This window comes from Etheostoma cragini, chromosome 12, assembly GCF_013103735.1.
Source record: "Etheostoma cragini isolate CJK2018 chromosome 12, CSU_Ecrag_1.0, whole genome shotgun sequence".
Classification (NCBI taxonomy): domain Eukaryota; kingdom Metazoa; phylum Chordata; class Actinopteri; order Perciformes; family Percidae; genus Etheostoma; species Etheostoma cragini.
In genome coordinates, this window is record NC_048418.1 from 12555393 (window position 1) to 12574493 (window position 19101).

A 19101-nucleotide genomic window follows, 5' to 3' on the forward strand; every position below is an offset into this window, starting at 1 on the left:
TGCACATCATGTATGTAAAATATATACACACATGCAAATCTGGAGGCACACACACACACACTCAATCAATTCCTTTGTTCCCTAAAATGTTAGAAAAAAGTAAACATCTTCATTGCAATGTATTTTTTTGTATGTCTTTGCACAATAAACACAACAGGAAAAACAAAAAGAAAGATTGCGCAGGTGAGATTAAGAAAACACCTGGGAGTTTATAGAAGGAATCTCTTGCTTAAAAATGCTTAAAAATAGCTGCCTAATATAAAGAAAATATACAATGCAAATAAAATCTGCTGCTGTCACAGCAAGGCTCCAGTATGGCTGGCCTTTTGGGAATCCATCCTCCAACCTAAACAGAACTACAACATGTTCTTGCCACTTAACTGCACATGGCTGCATCACGTAGCATGTAAAGTAGACTTTGCATATCAAGCTGTTTAATAAAAATTAAACCCTGTCTATCCACTGGAAAGAGCACAGAGCTCTGTTTAGAGTGACTGATCGAGAGCCCAGAATCAAAGGGCCCTGTGGCACGAGCTGCTATGTGTCTGGGAATTGGCCCAACTCTTAAAGAGCGAAGCTTCCCTCATCTTGACTGGGGGCAGACCCCCAAATAGGAAGAAGCTATTTCTGCTGGCAGCCAAGAGGTTCCTTTCTGGAAGCCTGTCAGGTTAGGAGAAAGGCTGCCAACTGTAACCCCCCACGCCCCCCTCAGGTGGGCACAAGGGGCAGGGCAGACCCCAATCACAGCTCCAGCATGGTGACACACAGCAGATGATGAAACAAGTTGCAGAGGACATTGAGCTCCCTGTTTCGAGACAAAGATCTCCTGTGAAAGTGATAATCACTCCAGTGGACTCCACAGCAGTGATGCATTTTGGAAAGTACAGAATATTTTAACTATGAAATTGTGGTGAGTTAATTTAGAATATTGAACATTTGTTTCACTTTAATCATTAACTCCCAGTGGTGGAAAGTAGCCAACATTTACTCAAGTATTGTAGTTTTGAGTTACTTTACTTAAGGATTTCCATTACTTGTACTATAATTCTGTATACTATGATGTAGCCTTGAGCCACTACCTAAAGCAGAGATGAGGAGCGGGCTACAGAGGTCTAATAGGTCCTCTAATGTCTAACTGCACGACAACAGATTTGTTATTTTTTTACCTCTTCAGCCCAAACAACACTATTAATTCATTAGATTTCACTGAGCACCCTCTAGAGCCACAAAAGGTTTTTCTCTGCTTTTTGCACATATGCAGTAATACTCTCCAACACCTGTAAACAGTTTTGATGTGTAAAATCAGTGGAGTTCCTTTGTAGAAGTGCCAATGCAAGTGAGATTTTGAATGTGGGACTTTTACTAGTGGAGTACTGTTACATTGCTGTAACGCTGTCCCTTATCTGGATATGAATACTTCTTCCACCTTTTGGCAACTTAACTAACTATAATGACAAGAATCCAACAGAAGAGAATCCTCTAATTGGCTGCTGAGGAGATACTAACAACACCTGCTACTACCACTTGCAAATTTATCATTGATACTTATGTCAACTATATTTTGAGCTGCTGTTCAGCATCAGCAGCACTTTCCCTTTAATTTAAACTCGTGCCAATTTAACACTGAAACACTATGTTGCTCGTTCTTGCTAAAACTGGTTAAACACAGATGGTGTGATGTCATTTTGAGATATTTCCAGCAACCCAACAATGGAGTAGAGAAGTAGGTGGAGATATTCTAAACTTTCTCCATCTTTCGTTTTCAGCGCAGGGCTGTTTTTAGTCTGTATGCCAACTTTGTGAGCTTTTTTTTCCAGTATTAATGGTAGGCTAAGCCAAACACCTTTGGGCTCCTCTTCCACAGACTACCTACTAATGCTGCAGAGAAGGTCATCTCTTGTGCCGGCTTTGTTTATTTACAAAAAAACAAGCAAAGGCGGCATAATGCCGCAATGGCGCTGGCAGGATTCTACTGTATTTCATAGTATACACAATAGCCTCTCAAACCATAGCTCATATTTGCAGAACAATCACTCAGAAGGCCAAATATACCAAACACAGAAATACACACACACACATTCTCACACAATAATACTTTCACACATGGTCAAACTTAAGTAGTCATATTTGTAGTGGCAAGTTCACGCGTTTGCCCCTCACTGTTTCAAAAGCGTTTTTTGGATTCGGAGATCCCTTTATTCAAAGTTCTGTGTTCACATGCTCACTGTAAGTATTAATTATGATTCAGAAATGAGTAAAGTTCTCACATTAACCGGTTTATTAAACCACTCAACCACTTAATGTTTAGAGCTATCACAATGTGGAATAGCTTGCCAACTGTCACAGTGAAAGCACTATACGTTTTAAAAGGCTGCTTAAAAAACACAACAATAACTAAATATTCGTTGATCTAACTTTGATGGACTGTATTGTCGGACTGTTTTATTTTACTTGACATTAATTCACGAAACATGTACACACAGTGATATTCTTTTACTTGCACTATATGTCTTGTTTTAAATGTAGGCTATAAACAATTCTATGTGTGGTATTTTTCATGTATACATTGGTACTGTGTGTGACGGGGTGGGCCCCAGGAAGAGTAGCTGCTACATTTTTGTTTCTAGATAAAGGTAAGGAAAAACAGTGCAAGAAAACTTACAGATATGTCACAATGTCTCACAGAAAACAGCCCTCTAACGTATGTACACACTGCCACTGACTTTGGCCGCTCCGCCAAGGACGCTTGTCAAAAAATACGAGGACGATTTTTGACGAGTTGGCCGCTTTTGACGTGGTGGCGTGCTCTGTTCGACCGGGAGAAGCACACGCAGCAAAAGCCCATACACTGAGACTAGAAACGTTTTATAAATTACAGAAGTTGTATTGTTAATTGGTCGCAGCAGGGTCTGTTAGCAGTTAGCTCGCTCGTTAGCCGCTGAGTCGTAGCCGCGTGCAAGCAGCTGCTGGACTAATCTAGTGACTTGTGCAGGACTTCACTGTGAGCGAACCCAGCAACGGCGATTATTTCAACGGAGATTTTTCCATCTTTTCTTGGCTTCTTTATGCACATTAATCCAAATTATTACTTGGGGTGCACAAACTTTCAAGCCCCACTGTATGTGCCAGCCCTCCTTGTTTACTGTTTTTTTTGTTAAGGCCTTCTGGCTTTTTCTGGAAACCCTGTGTTTAACGTCACAGTGCTTTGAATTGTGGGTACGACCCTCAGGGAAAGTCAATAGAAATGCAAACTTATGGGAAGTGTGCATAAAAGGCTTAAAATGTCTGCAAAAGACCGCCCATTTCATGTGCCTCAAAGTCTGTGTTTGTGAGTTTGGGATGGAGCCCATGAATTTGATGAAGTGACTTGTGACCTAACAGGCTATGAAGCAGATTTCATTATTATTATTGATAGTTTATTTAAAAGGGACAGATACAGTATACAAATAACAACTGAGAACAGCTATCCGATGCAAGTATTATATACAGCGGATGCTAGTTTGCAACCCCCTAGTAGAAAGGTTTTTACAAAACTAAGAGATTACAACTGGATACAGCAAGATACAATAAAGCACACATTCAGACATCACATTTAAAACTTAACATGAGTACAGGTTTGTTGCTGAATTAATCAGGATTGGGTAGCCCTCTTAAAAGCGGTTCAGCAAATTCCAAGTGATCAGGTAGCAAGTTCTAGGAATTTGTTCTTTTCACAGAATAAACTTTCTAAGCAAAAGATACTTATACTTTCCAATATACTGTATGTCAGACACAAAAAGACTGAAGGAACCCACTTGCTGCTAACTAGCAGCATATTTAGTAAAGGCACTGGTCCTCATTTATCAACCTAACGTAGAAACCAGCGCAGGTATGAGCTCAGAAATCATGGCAGGCTTCACATGGGATTCATAAAACGTTTGTATCACACCAATCAGTGCATAAGAATGGTCGCACATTGATAAATGCAGCGGCTGGAAACAATGGTAATTTAAATATCACGACCCAATATATTCTCGGTTTTGAGGCAGCGCCCCTACAATTTACAAAGTGACGGGACGTAATCAGGCCAAGAAACAGCACTTTTCAGAGGTGAAGATTGAAATCCTGACATCTCAGGTTCATTTGCACTAATGTGTGTACCAAAGCTAGGAATAATGCCATATCCTCTTTGTATAGCCCCAGTTGGGGCTGTGCTGGACCCTGCTTTCTGGGCATTGGGTTGTCTGGCTCCGTCACTACATTCATGGCACCCTGTTTTCCTGCGCGATGTTGTGCAGAACCCCACTGGCTAAAACAATGTTGCAGACTTTTCTGGCGTGTATAGTAGGGTCGACCCCGCTGATGCAAGACAGAGCCATCTGCCCTTAATCAATCCGATAGAGCTTTCCACCATGACTTGTGTGTGCATGTGTGCACCGTTGTACCGGTGCACAGAGGTCTTCTAAAAGAGCCAGATCTGCCATTGCTGATAAGTGATCAACTGATGATTTCTCTTTCTCCTGTTAAACTAATTAGATGCTCCACCGCAAGTCCACACTGACTCAAAAATTTCAGCAGCCTATGCTTACGTTCAAATTGATAAATGCCATGCTTTGCGTAGAAATCCGTGTACGCCCGTCCTATGCCTTTTTTAGGTTGTATGCACGTTTCATAAATCAGGGCCAGTGTGAGGTCCTTGTTCTTCCCTCGTTCCTCTTTACGACTCTTGGAAACAATATGAAAGGAATGGACTTCTTCACCTAAAAATATGACTTTCTTCTCTAAAACACGATTTAAAGAGTAACTTTCTTACCAAACACAGGACTTTCACCTGGGGGACCAGTGCTTGTGTCCCAAAAATACTTATTTTAACCCAAACCACAAACATTTTTCCTTATCTTAACCAAGTCGTTTTGGATTGTCACGGTCACATACCAGTTGTCGTTTCACAGCAGTTAAATAGAATTGTCATATTAAACTAATATCAAATGTTAGTTTTGCTGCCTAAACCTAACCGGTGACACAATGTTAAAAAGAACTTCAATATTCCGTAAGATATCATGCAAACCCGTGGATGAGAATACAATTCAAAGCTAAGCCATCCATCTTCTGAGTGGTATCGACATTCCCATCTTCCTCTCTGCAAAAAAGTGAATAGGTGCATTTCCCAAAATTTTAAACTTCTCCTGCAAGAAAAGTAAGGCAAGCCAATCAATGGCTCTTCTATACTTACAGCTATAAGCAAGAAATAAGCATTTCAAACAATACTTGTATTTGTAGTCCTTGTGGTACCAGCAAAACTAATGTCTTCCATGTAGCTGATGACACTGGCAGCACGTCACACAGCAGCATTAGGGTCAGCAAAAACAACAGTTTTTCCCCTAACACAAATGAAGTAGTCTAAACCAACTTTCAAATATATTTGCAATGCACAATAAAACTCTATCTGTGCCACATATTTTTAAGAATGAGAAGTAGTTTCAAACGCAGCGAGACGATGGGGAGTTGAGGACAGTTGAGAAAAATATCATATCAACACTTAGAGTGTCGATTAGGTGAGAAAACAACTTTACAACCCTGTCAATCATCTTGGCTTCATGCTTGGGAAAAAAGCAGAGGTGCTATTAAGAAAAATGCGTAGAAATTGGCAAGTCGTGCATGGCAAAAACACTTTTGAAACTTTACAACATAGGATTCCTGCAACAATGTTTCTCATGTCAAAGAATATGAATGTTTTTCTTGACATATATAGTTTCTGTAGGTCACTGTTGTTAGACACCACCTCCGCTGTGGGTCTATCATACATTTTATACAATACTTATATTAAACTAAAGACGTGACTTTTAATATCTGACACATTTTTAATCCCATCACTTTCTGGGTAGGGAACTGTCGCATTCTACCACAACAGATTGCCACAGCCACTTTGAATATTAGCGAACAGATTGTGCTTTGAAAAAGAAACGAGTGCCTCCGGCAACATTTCACGTCTGCATCCCATCTCTGTCTGAAAACGGGACTAACATCTTTACATTATACATCTTCAAAAACATATCCATTATTCATGTCCCCATATTTTAATACTATTAGCACTTCTATGCCACCCACCTAAATACCTGTGTGTTTCTTATCAAAGAAGTAGTACTTTGTTTGGGTATGAAGAAATGGGTTGGGATTAAGAAAGTATTGTGGACCAACACACAAAATTAAATTGTTTAATAGTTGATTATATTTTTTGTATGCTATAAAATATTGGACTAGGCACAGGAGAAACTATGCTTTTACCTCTCACAAAAGTGTTTGTGTTGATTGTATACACACACACACACACACCTGTGTGGGTGGGAGGTGTGGCTACTCAGCAGCTGAGTGGGGCAGCATATGGAGTTTCTAATTGGGTAGAACAGCACAGCTGGAGGACACCAGTCCAGGACCTGGCCTCTGGTAATCAGTCCCACAATCCTCAGCCCTCCACTACACATCCACTGTGCTGCATGTGCGCCTTGGTTATGTGGGTGGGGGTTATTGAATGTGCTACACGGCTGAAACCAAGATGAAACTTGTCCACTAAGAGTGTTTTAACAACATATTTTCCCTTTTGAATCAAGGTTGTTTTTAAATTGTGACTTGACAGCCTGAACTTCCAATTCTTGATGACATTGAGCACTTGTTCATTTTGGGTTTGAATGCACTTATTGCAAGTTGCTTTGGACTAAACCATTTGCAGAATAATTGAACTGTAATGTGTACTTGGTTTCCATTTTGTCTTAATTATACTGACTGATTGTCAACATATTTTGGAAAGCGAGTCACTGTTGACCGTGTCACTATGTCACTATTATTACTAAATACATTACTATATTTGCTCACAGTAATACAATGTCTACTCGTAGCAACTGAAGGTTAGGTGAAGACTAAGGTTCAAGAGTTTAGGTAGTTAAGAGTGACTTAAAACACCTTCACTTTATTAACATTTAACCAACACCCCAATCACTTCACCTAAATCTATCTTCTTTTGGTGCTAGAATGTGTTACTTGGGAGATGAAGCCTTGAGTGTAAAAGTCCTTCAGTTTTTATGTCTACAATCCACCTCAACCGACTGGGAAACATAGCTTGTACTTGAACATAATCCAGGCAGCAGTCATGTTATGTTAGGAAAAGACTAAATTAGCAGTATACTGTTTGTCATTTTGAGGACACAAAGCTGGTAACATGGTGTGCTTTGTTGTTGGAACACAGTTCAATCTCCCTACTTATACCAGAACTCTCTTGAAATCAGACTCCTGGTTAAATAAAAGAAAGGGGGGGGGGGGAATAGAGCAAATACATTTGAACTTAAATAAACTAGTGTTTCAAAAGAGCTAAATATCAGGTTTAGAAATATTTTCTAATAAATAAAAACATAAATCTGCCAACGTTAGGTTTACGGTGTGCAAACAAAAATCTGAAACAATTTTAATAGCAACAACCAAGGTATTCATCTGTGTATTAGGTACTCAAAATAAATTACTTGCACTTGTATGTAGGACTGCTTAAGCACTTCCGTATTTAGCTTTAGTTATTTGTGCATGCACCTCCGCGTAAAGCAATGCAAAATAAATAGTGAGAGTTGTTAGATTCTTGAGGAACTGAAAATTAACAGCAGGCTCATTACAGAGTCAGTGTCAAGATTAAAAAAAGTACATGCGTTGCCTTTGGAGTTCATTTCGGAGTGTTCTGCCTCACAGGGTTGTACTAAAGAAATTGCAGGGACTTTTGATTTTGGACAGTATCACGTATCAACAAAGATAAAGAGAACCTTTCTGATCCCATGAAATGTATTTGTTACTGCAGCTAGAGAGTCAAAAAGCAAAGGGACTGAGTGATGAATAAAAATGAAACAAGATTAAAACAAGACAAAAATGCAAATAATATTAAAGCCATATACACCTTTAACTATTACAGATATGTACATGATGGATAATTGCACAAGATAACTGCATTGTACTAGAAAAAAAAATATATCTGAAGCATGATTATATTTGTACATGACACAAGCAGGAAATTGCACAGGATAGTCTGTCAAGTTGTAAGTGGTGGGTGATGGTGACAGACAACCACAGTGTTATGTTATGTTATGCTTGTGTTAAAGTCTAACTGCCGTCGAAACAAAGGACCTGCGGTAGCGCTCTTTCTTACACTGTTGGTGTTGCAGTCTGTTACTGGAGGAGATGCTCAAGGCCCCCACAGTCTCATGCTAGTGGTGTTGTCCATAATTGACGTCAGCTTGGCTCACATCGTCTTCTCACCCACCTCCTCTATGGAATCAAGAGGGAAGTCCAAGACAGAGCTAGCCCTCTTAACCACTTTATTGATTCTTTTTCCACCCGTCTCCGTGCTTCCACCTCCCGAGTAAATCATTGCGTTGACGATTGCAGATGCCACATGCCGCCTCTGTGTCATAAAATGTTCTCAACAGTGTCCTGCAACCTCCAAATGATCTCCCGGGGACCTCAGCCATTTTTATACAGGACATCAGTGTTGTCTGACCAGTCCAGTTTATTGTTGAGGTGAATACCCACTTTCTCTATATAACATCCCTGGATGTTCCCCGGTTAAGTCTGGGGTGTGTTCCTGCGGAAGTCTATGACCTTTGACGTTCAGGTGAAGGTGGATGAAGTCCTTGATGACCTCCCTGTATTCCTGTTTGTTCCCTTCTGATTCATATCTAACGATGGCTGTATCATCAGAGAACTACTAGAAGTTGACAGTTAGCCATGTTATGCCTGAAGTCCGTATGCTCAACCACTTCACAACGCACTCATCATCCAGACACAAACTCTGTTTAACTGCTGACATCAATCGAGAAACGCTTGCAACTCAGCGTGCGATCAGTGGTGCCTTCATTTGCAGCTCAACACCACGCACCGTGCCTATAAAAGCTGATAATGTGATAATTAAAAGAGCTGACAGGCAAGAACTGTCAGCGAGACACCCTGATCTACCAACCTCTGTTATTTGTTATACCTCTCTAATTACAATGCTTCCACACTTAAAATATCAATTGAAATAATTAACTAGGTTAGGACTACTGTAAGAAAAGGAAAAAAAGTCAGTCTTAGTGGAGAACAGTTTTAAATGAAAACCGTCCTAAAAACATCATAACAAGATTAGATTCAGGACTGAAAGGAGGATTTCTAGCAGACAAAAGATCACTGCCATGTCTCTCTCTTTCCCTCTCAACCACACCATGATTTATTACCTGAAAAGACAAGAGAACTAATTAGTGGAGTAATTAATTAATATAAATTTGCATATTTGCATTTGCAATTAGTGCAGTCAACTGATTAGTCTGAGATGGGGAGTTTGACTCATCAGATGCTTGTGTGTGTGTGTGCTGGACCAGAACGATCAGCAGACCAGCTGAGGCATTTTATGGGGAAGGCAGGTTTTTTTTTTTTTGGGGGGGGTGCTCATGTGCTGTATGTGTTTGGCCACATGCACAATCACACAAACTTGCCTGTATTTGTGTGAACACGTTTGGTGCTCTGTCTCACACACATTGTGGTTATGTGTACGCACAGCCACCAGTGGATAACATGATGCTATTGTTGTCACCTGCAAAATTTACCTTGGCTGTTTTTTTTGGCACACTTTTTTTATGCTTTGAGCACTGTCAGGTTTGGTCAACACACTGTGTCACTCTGCTGCCGGACCCTTACTGCTGATCAATGTCTTATAATGGCCAGTACAGAGAGATTGATATTTCACTTTAATTGATTCTCCTTGCAACAAGGTCATTCACAAGGATACATTTGTGCGCGCTTGTGTGTGTTTCACATAACTGAGAAGTGCATATACCCATATCGAGTGCCAGCTGTGCCCCAGTGTGGATTTGGCAGTGTGCCACTGGGCCTTGTCCACGGGGTGTACTTAATGTCTACAGTCCTGAGGTACCCACACTATGCACGCCCCCCTGGTATCACACCATCCTCTGCATGTGAGGTGCCTGCTGGAATTTGTAATATAGAGCTGCAATGATTAGACGATTGATTAGAAATTTTTCATGCAACTATTTCAATAATTGATTAATCGTTGGTGTCAGCTTTTTGCGCATAAATGCCGAAGGTTTCCTGGCTTTTCCAATGTGAAGATGAGTGGATTTTCTCTCTTTTAAGCGGATTGTTTTGACATTAAGTTACGTCAACAAGATGTTTGGGAAAATGTGACGGGCATTTTTCACTATTTTCTGACATTTTATTGACCAAACAATTGATTGAGAAATTTGTCTGCAAATTAAACAATAATAAATATAATCATTAGTCACAGGCCTCAATTTATATACAGTAATATACTACATAGTCTGTCAACCCTTGGGTTTTGTCAAGAGAGCTTTACTTCCTTACTGTTTGAGCTCCCACAAACCCAACAGCTTTATAATACTTATTGCAAAATCAACCATTTACAAAAAAACATATATTTTCTTCCGACCTTAATAACCCACAGTCCTTCAAATGAAACAACAAACTATGTTGTTTGTAACCGCCTCCAGAGCGACACATAGAAATGTTTTCTGATCTGACACCTATATCAACAAAACATACATTTTTTGGGCCTTAAAAAGGTAACAAATCGTTGTTGAAAATGAACCCATCTTTATGATGTTTAAAGTTCGGTAGGGTTACGCACAACTATCACTTAGTTAGCGTTTGGGAAAAACCATAGTTTGGGTTAAAACAAGTACTTAGTTAAGGTTAGAAAAACAATATTAGACAGCTGCAGCCAAGAGAGGTCCAACACTCTGTTTGGTCTCTTATGAACAAACTAATTTATTAAATTGGAATTTGGGAAAGGTTGGTGCAGCATAGTCACTCTTTGCCAGACCCTCCTCCTAAGTGCGCTGGAGGAGGGTTTGGCTACTCCACACAGCATTCTGGGATGGGAAGAAAACGTGCTCTGGTTTAATGGCATTTTTTTAAGCCAATCACAATTGTCTTGGGCGGTATTGTACACAGGAGAAAAGATGCAGTAGGCTAACACTGCAAAATAGGTTCAGAAGGAACATTTTTTTGGTGGAACATGTATACCTTTCAAAGTTGGACAGATTGGACAGATAGTGTAGCTAGCTGTCTGGATTTACTCAGCAGAGATCTGAGAAAAGGTTAATCTCATAAATCGACCGGAGTTGAAAATACCAAAACAAAGGATGCCCAAGGCAACTGATATTGAGCCTAAGTGACTGAAATCTGCCAGATTTTCCGGTGGCAATGGAGCAATCCCAGAAGTGGAACATCAAGGCTATAGACTAGGTGCATCATAACAAGTACTAAAAGTCCAAATATTTTGGGATTGGAGATCTCAAACCAGAGAAATGTGTCAGTTAAAAAAATCATGTAAATTCTCATAAAGGTGTCCAGTTGATTAAACAGTGTTGGGTGTGTTTTTTGAGCTGTGAAAGAGGACTTGAAACAGAACATTAGAGCTAACAGACATACCTATATCTGTATCTATATATAGTACAACTGTATAACTGAAATCTTGTTGGTCACATGTCCATTTGCAACTTCCGGTCAGAAATTACATTATCTTGCTTTGAGCTGTAGGGCAGGTCTTTGTAAAAGATTTATACTGTGTGTGTGTGTGTGTGTGTGTGTGTGTGTGTGTGTGTGTGTGTGTGTGTGTGTTTAACTGCAAATATATTACACTTCTAAATTCCTAGATTTGTTTAGTGAAAATTCTTGAATAACTACAATTCAAGACCATTGTTTAGGACCAAAATAGAAACAGTCAAAACTGAACAAAGCAGCATTTAGGGCTGAAATCGATTCCTTGAGTAACTCGAATAATTCGATTACTGAAATGATTTGCCTCGAAGCTTCGTTTAAATAAAGTTACCAACGTTTAAACGCACACGGTGTTTCCGCACGGAGCATTATTACTGCCGCACACGGGGTTGACGCTTTGTGCGACACAAGCCATGAAGACTGATTACAAAATTAAGAAAGCGCGTTAGGGGCTAGGAGACTAGACAGACTGGAGAAAACAACAGAGAGTGTCCAAAGTTTGGAATCAGTTCAAACGTAATTAAAACGGAAACTCTGTACAGTGTCTACCGCAAAATCAAACTAGCTTACCACAACAATAGCCCAACGTCAATGCTTCAGCATCTCAACAGAAAACATCAAGTTTAACTTGAGTCGTATGGACGACAAAACTACACCAAACAAAATTACCAAATAAAAGACAAGAAAACGCAGTGGTGACCACAATTTGATCTAAAGAGCCAACTTGTTGACAAATCCCTCGGAAAACCAGCTGATTGTTACGCACCACTCCCTCTCTCTTCACGGAGACACAGCGGATCAACGATCTACTAGCATGATAACTTGTATTCAAATAAATGAAAATAGGTTGAGTCTAACTAATATTAACATATGGCTATGTCTATATACAGATCAGTCTCAGGTTGCAACTTGTAGTTTTTATAGTTAAGTTGCACAACTTAAGGTAATTGTATGTCTAATGTGTGCTTTAGTTTGACGTTATGCATTTCAGAAACAATGTAGGCTAATATGGCACTTAAACGCACCTAATGTTTAGTTTTCTGAGAGATGATATTGCAAGCAATGAATACAAATGTTGCCTTTTCCGAAAATTAAACCAAACTATTGTATATTATTGCTCTCCAATAAAACAAAAGCATTTATCCGATTATTTGATTAATCAATGGAATAATCGGGAGAATACTCGACTACTAAAATAATCGATAGCTGCAGTCCTAGCAACATTCGTCTTTTCTGAAAAGAAAAAAAGGTTTACTCCATCTCTCATGTTTTTTGAATTAAGGCTTTTTAACTTCCCTGTTTCCCATTGTCTTTCATTAAATTGAATAAATATAGGATTATTTAAAACTGCCAGTTCGATTATTCTGTTTATTCTATCTATCTATCTATCTGTCTATCTGTCTGTCTCACCTGTTGAGGATGCCTACAAACTCATACGTTCCTCGTTTTTTTCCACATAAAATGACAATAATTCATCTTTCTTACAAGGGGAGATGCAGATATTATATTGTTATCCCTCTCCGGTCTGTGTTTTTGACGGTAAACGCGGGCCTCCCGGTGCCCATTATCGGAGCTGCCAGATGATCGGTAGGAACGGAGGTCCCATGGGACACTGAACACGTGGTCTCGGCTGCCACAAGACGTCAGCGGCAGATGGCATGGGTACCCGCTGTTGGCATGAGTGTCATTCCTCAAAGAGAGAGGGAAGGGGAAGAGAGAGAGAGAGAGAGAGAGAAGAGGAGAAAGGAAGAAGAGCACAACACAGCAAGAGTGTGCACGGTTTAAGCTTTTTCCTTTAATTTGTGGTTTGCAAGAGAAGAAGCTGCAGCGCAGATTCTGAAGAGCTATTTGGGAACATGCAAGGTGCACGCTGATCAGAGGTTAGTATTATTATTATTATATAACTTATTAACGTTTTGACTTTGAGATTTTGCGTTTATTGATTTTATAGGTGTATTTTATGCTGCGCTTTGGCTAAAAAAACACAAGGGGCTATTATATAGCGTATAGCCTATTATCATACAAAGTCTTGAAACAACAAGGTTATTTTTCCACAAATCCAAAGACAATGAAGTTGAGTGTCTTTGAAAAGGTAGCCAGCTGTGACATTGGCCTTGGTTGCCAATTTGTTCCTCTTCCTCTTGGGCGGCCCAATCGCAAGGTAATTAACTGACAAGCTTCAAAAGACTTCAGTGTTGTACTCTGTCCTCATAGTTTGGCTTTGATTTTACAGGAAATATGTTGACACTGCCATTTGAGGAACCTCATATGATGTGTGAGCCGCGGTTTGGTGACAATTATCCCCGTGAAAACTTACCTGAGAGCCTGGAGAAGGAGCGACAACACGACCGAGACAGGTCCAATTCAGAGATGAGAGAGGCCGAGGACGAGATCTCCGACAGAGATGAGGACGAAAGGGAGGACGATGACAACGGGCTTCCCAAAAAGCGCGGCCCGCGAAAAAAGAGGTCCGGTAAGGAGATGGACAGATCCAAAGTACGGCGCCATGAAGCAAACGCCCGAGAGCGCACCCGGATGCACAGCTTAAACGACGCATTGGAGAGCCTGCGCAAAGTTGTGCCGTGCTACTCAAAAACTCAAAAACTGTCAAAGATTGAGACCCTTAGACTGGCTAAAAACTACATCTGGGCCCTGTCAGAGACTCTGAGCGCTGGGAAGAGGCCGGACCTCCTCGCTTTCGTACAGACTTTATGCAAAGGATTATCTCAGCCAACAACCAACTTGGTGGCCGGTTGTTTGCAACTGAACGCGAGGAATTTCCTCACAGACCACAACGGGGAGGTCATGTTCTCTGGCAGATCGCCCTACGATGCCATGTACTCGTACCCCGGCTCAGACATGAACACGCCCCCCAGTCACAGCGGGAGCAACCTGGACAGCAGCGCCAAGCCGTTCAGACACTACAGCTACAGCGGCGCGTACGAGCCCTACTACGAGAACCCGTCCCCAGAGGGCGGGAGTCCGCATTTCGACAGCCAGCTGAGCCCCCCGATGAACTTCAATGGGATTTTCTCTCTAAAACACGACGATCCTCCAGACTACGGCAAAAGCAGTCACTATGGCATGCGCTACTGCAGTGCGTCAGGGCGCACGGCTCTTGGGCACAACTCCATGTACCGGGTCTCCCCAGAGGGCCGTTTCCCCTACGATCTGCACGTCCGCAGCCAGTCCTTCCAAGCACAAGGGGAAGTTAATGGCTCTTTCCACAATTAATCAATCAGCTGGACAAACTTTAAGTTTCAGAAGCAATGCAACCCCCCCCCCCCCTACCCCGCAGAAGTCGAGAGTGGAAAAACACGCTGATGCACTAGAAAAATGCCAATTTTAACATTATCTGTGGAATGTTCAGTCGTGTTTTTCTATTTTAGACATGGTAAAAGTCTGCAAATGAGATATGAGGATTTCACTTGATCTCAAATCTTGTGTCAATATAAGGCAGAAAAAAGACACAAGAACGCTTTTTGCTTTGGAAACAAACGAAATGATTTCAATCTGAAGGCATATTCTCTGAATGATCTAAAGAAAACTAAGAATGTCTCACTGCCACATATTAGTTGGAAGACCACAAATGTAGAGTAGGCCTAATTCGTTAAAGATGCAGGTTTCGAGCAAATGAGTGTGCATTATATGTGTTTGTTAATGGCTGTACTGCAGATGTCGGTCGTGATATGGGTTATTTAAAGCTGATATTAATATGATTGAATTTTCTGCTCATTTAATTAGATCACAGCAGTCAACAAAATGATTTACCTGGCGAAATGAAATCAGCTAAATGAAACAACCGGGGAAGAAGAATCTAGAGCATTTAACGTCATCAGGGAAGTTTGCTGAGCCATGATTGGAGTTCAGAAATTCAGTCTGTTAGCAATAAAGGTCAATTGAGCTATGCAAGGCAGCCAAATCCAATCTTTGCTTATAAAAAAGAAACCTATGTGTCTATTACATCCCACAATGCGTTTCTCATAATCTAATATCTAATTAAAATGATGACAAAATTGGTTATAGAAAAAAGCCAGTTTGGAATTGTGCACGTGTTTAGGAGCTTGATGATGATAATGTCATACAGGAAGTTTTGGGGAAAGTACGTTTAAAAACTAAATGCATTTGTAGTTGGAGTAAATAGTGTGGTAACGAGGTGAATATAAATTATTATTGTATTTATTTATTTAAGCTTATTTATTAAAAGTCCGTCAATTTTAATGTGGATAATATATCATTAAAAATATCGTAAACAATATTGTGTACCTTTTCATGTGAATTCCCATACAATAACAGTTTGTTGATGTCGCATTGTTGTATATTTCACTGCAGCTGAAAGGAAACTCATTTTGTGTGAGGTGACCACAATGTTTCAAAATGATATAAATGCGAACAACATGCCTTAAAAAAGAGACGATGACCATCAATATGCAACGAAATGACAGTTTTGGATAGTTTGATGTGAACTTTTTACACTTCCTTGTTCCTGCTGAAGAGCAGCTGTAATGCACTTCATGTATTGCTGCACAATGTTGGCGGCTGTACTCTCATAAATTATGTTGCTTTTGTAACTTTAACCGAATCATGAATGATTATTGGATGGTGTTCTTCACTTTTAACACACACACACACACACACACACACACACACACACACACACACACACACACACACACACACACACACGTATTGGAACCTCGTTATGGATCGAAATATTCGTGAAGTAATGTGTTAATGTTCTGTGATGTGTTCATCCCAATAAAACGAAGAGGCTGTGAGAGGCTTTACGTTGAAGCTTCTCAGATTTCTGTGAAAATGATCGACAGCAGGAAGGCAGGACCTGCGAATAAAAAAGTTGATTAATAAATTAAGATAAAAAACGCTCCAAGCGTAATTTCATTTAGCCTATTTATTTTTTGAGAAAGTGAGTCTCCTCTTGCATACCCTTTGAGTGTTGGGTGACACAGTAAGGCCTTTTGTATAATAGCAACATAGATGGGTGTATCATTTTTATTTTTACAATATGTTAAGTTCAAACCGTAAGAATGCATTTGAATCAATTATTTTCTATAAAGATACAAATGTTTTAACTCCCCTTACATTTTTTTATTAATTAAACAGTTAAAGTTAAAATATAAATCTGTGAAGTTACCTTAGTCTAACGCAAAAAGAGTTTTTAAATTCTTTATATGAGACGCTTGTCTATATCATTTGTTTAAATTCCAGTTGATCAGATGGCTGATTTGTGATAAATATGCCCACAAGGTGTTGGATGTCAGCCAGAGGTACGCACCTACATTTATTTATTTTACTCGCGGTTTTACAAACCGACTATAATTTCATATAATCAGTGGAAGAAAGATCAAGCCGATGTTAATGAAATGAAATAATAAAGTAATTAGTTTGTGTTTATATCGATGTTAATAATCACGGGCTGGAAGAACTGTTTCATGCTTTAACTAATTTGATTGTGTTTCACTTTAAAAACATGGATTTCTTCTTCGTGTATCATCATTAAAACCTGGTGAAAACCTCTAAATTATCTTTGATCCAGACTCCGATCATTGACAACGGGGAGACATAATTGCGCAAAGTTCACCTTGTTCACTGCGGCGACACACGGGACGAACGCTGTTGAACATTTGGCTTGGGTATCAAACTTGTGTCCAACTTTTATGTAACCAATGTATCCCTAATTAATAAAATAATTTTAAAACAACACAGCAGAAACCTTATGTTTATGTAAAGCAATGCTTAAAGAAAAACATATACAAGCTTAAGCTGTGACTGAAATTCTGATAGTTGATATAGCCACCTGTATGACTGAAATTAAAGTTAACAATAGAAAAAAAAAACTAAGGACAAAAAACCGTATATAATATGTCATTAATTAACTCTGTCTTTTTTGAATGATGTATTTGGATAACTGACTTTCAAGGACATGATACATGTGTGATCTACAGGAAAACCACTGAGTTTGAGAAGAGGCCTACATATTTGACTGTGCTTCAGAGAGAGGAGAGATACAGACAAATGAAGCCTATGATATTATTTGCCACTGACAAACATTTGTTTTTTTTTCAGTTGCTGGCAAGCCACTTATGAAGAACAAACTTTTGTACTAAGCATGCATGAATTAATTAAGAGCACCTTTTTTCAGCATGTATTCTCTTCTGTCGGAGTTGAACTCATGAGACAGCATATCAATGCAAATCATCATGAAATTGTTGCTGCTTTACTTTTTTGTAGAGTGAAATTTAAGGGCTGTAGCCTACTGGTGTCTAATGTAAAATCACATAATCACATTTGTTTTTATAGTTGAACACAACATTAATATAACAGCTTTGCAAAATTTGAACTAAGTTAATTGAGGAGAGTTTAATGAGCAACAACAAAAGGAAAATCAGGAAACACAAAGTAAGCCTACTGAATGAATGAATCAGTTTTAGAGATCAGAAACTACCCCGTAAATTGCACCACATCTCATTTTCCTTTTCTGTTGCTGCAAGTGCAAAGAATTTCAAATTGTGTTGGCAAATATCCTGTTGATTTAGACATTACTGTCTCCGTTCCCTAACTCATCCTTCTTTACCTTTGTATCACCATAAAACTGAAAGACCGGGCTACTGAAGGTCCATATAGGGCCCTAACATCATCTCTTTAGCCTTCTCATGTTGTGTGTGTGTGTGTGTGTGTGTGTGTCTGTGTGTGTGCGTGCAAATACATGTATGCAGGTGTGTGTTTGTCGAGGGGATTCAAATCCCTCTTGGGGCCTCACAGAGAGGCTGAAGAAGATGAGGAAGAGTTAAGTGTGTGTGTGTGTTTGTGTGTGTGTGTGTGTGGGGGGGGGGGATCTGGTGTTTTACGCCCACAGGGTCCACGAGGCGCCGTACAGCAGTTTAGCACAGGGTCAAACGTGTACACGTACCCCTACACTCATGCAGCTCATTAAGCTGCAAAGAGAGAGTGAGGGAGAGAGGGAGCATATGGCCCGGCTCTGTGTGGGAAGTTAAGGACAAGACTAGGGGACATATTGTATAGAGGTTTATTTGCAATCTGAGATGTGGTGTCATAATTAGTGCAAAAGAAACATTGTGTTTATATAGGAAAGCGTTGCAGAAAGACAACAATAACCTCAGAAGTTGATAAAAGTTTTGAACAATCACCTTTAAAAGAAAAAGAAACACGAATGCTTCTTTACATGTATTTCTTTTTAGTTGTATTATGGTAAGTTATTGTAATCAGGAGCCTTTTCTCCTGCAATCTTTGAAAATCTGAGCACCAGTAAAAAAAAAAGAAAATAATGTTCCCCGCCATGTCGGCAAGCATCCTCAAATTTTGTGCCATTCCCAAGCCCCAGATGGTGTGGGATGGGAAACGTTCCCCCATTAAATTCCTAATAATCATTTCTCCTGTGGAATTGGGGGTGGTGGCAGTGGGGATGGAGGCGGGTGGGGTGTGAGTGTGTGTGGCTGGGAAGTGAGGATTGGGTTGGTGGGTGAGGGGAGAAGAGGGATTTGGTGTTTTAATTAGACAGATTTAAGGAGCTGAACCCCCCTTTCAAAGTGTGTGTGTGTG

The 19101-nt window shown here is 39.9% G+C and overlaps 1 protein-coding gene and 1 long non-coding RNA gene across 2 annotated transcripts in view; one reads left to right on the forward strand and one right to left on the reverse strand.

Annotated features, from left to right (window-relative positions):
• Positions 1-1595: 1595 nt before the first annotated feature.
• LOC117954800 overlaps positions 1596-19101 on the reverse strand; it is a 19403-nt gene continuing 1897 nt past the window's right edge. Inside the window, exons 2-3 of the long non-coding RNA XR_004658895.1 lie at positions 2218-2224; positions 1596-1606 (exon numbers count right to left, since the gene is read on the reverse strand). This is a non-coding gene — a long non-coding RNA (uncharacterized LOC117954800). The remainder of the gene's footprint in view (positions 1607-2217; positions 2225-19101) is intronic.
• On the forward strand, positions 13190-16100 carry neurod6b (neuronal differentiation 6b). The gene is made up of 2 exons (XM_034888797.1): positions 13190-13403; positions 13757-16100. Exon 2 carries the CDS (start codon positions 13762-13764, stop codon positions 14755-14757), a length of 996 nt encoding a protein of 331 aa, XP_034744688.1. The 5' UTR covers positions 13190-13403; positions 13757-13761; the 3' UTR covers positions 14758-16100.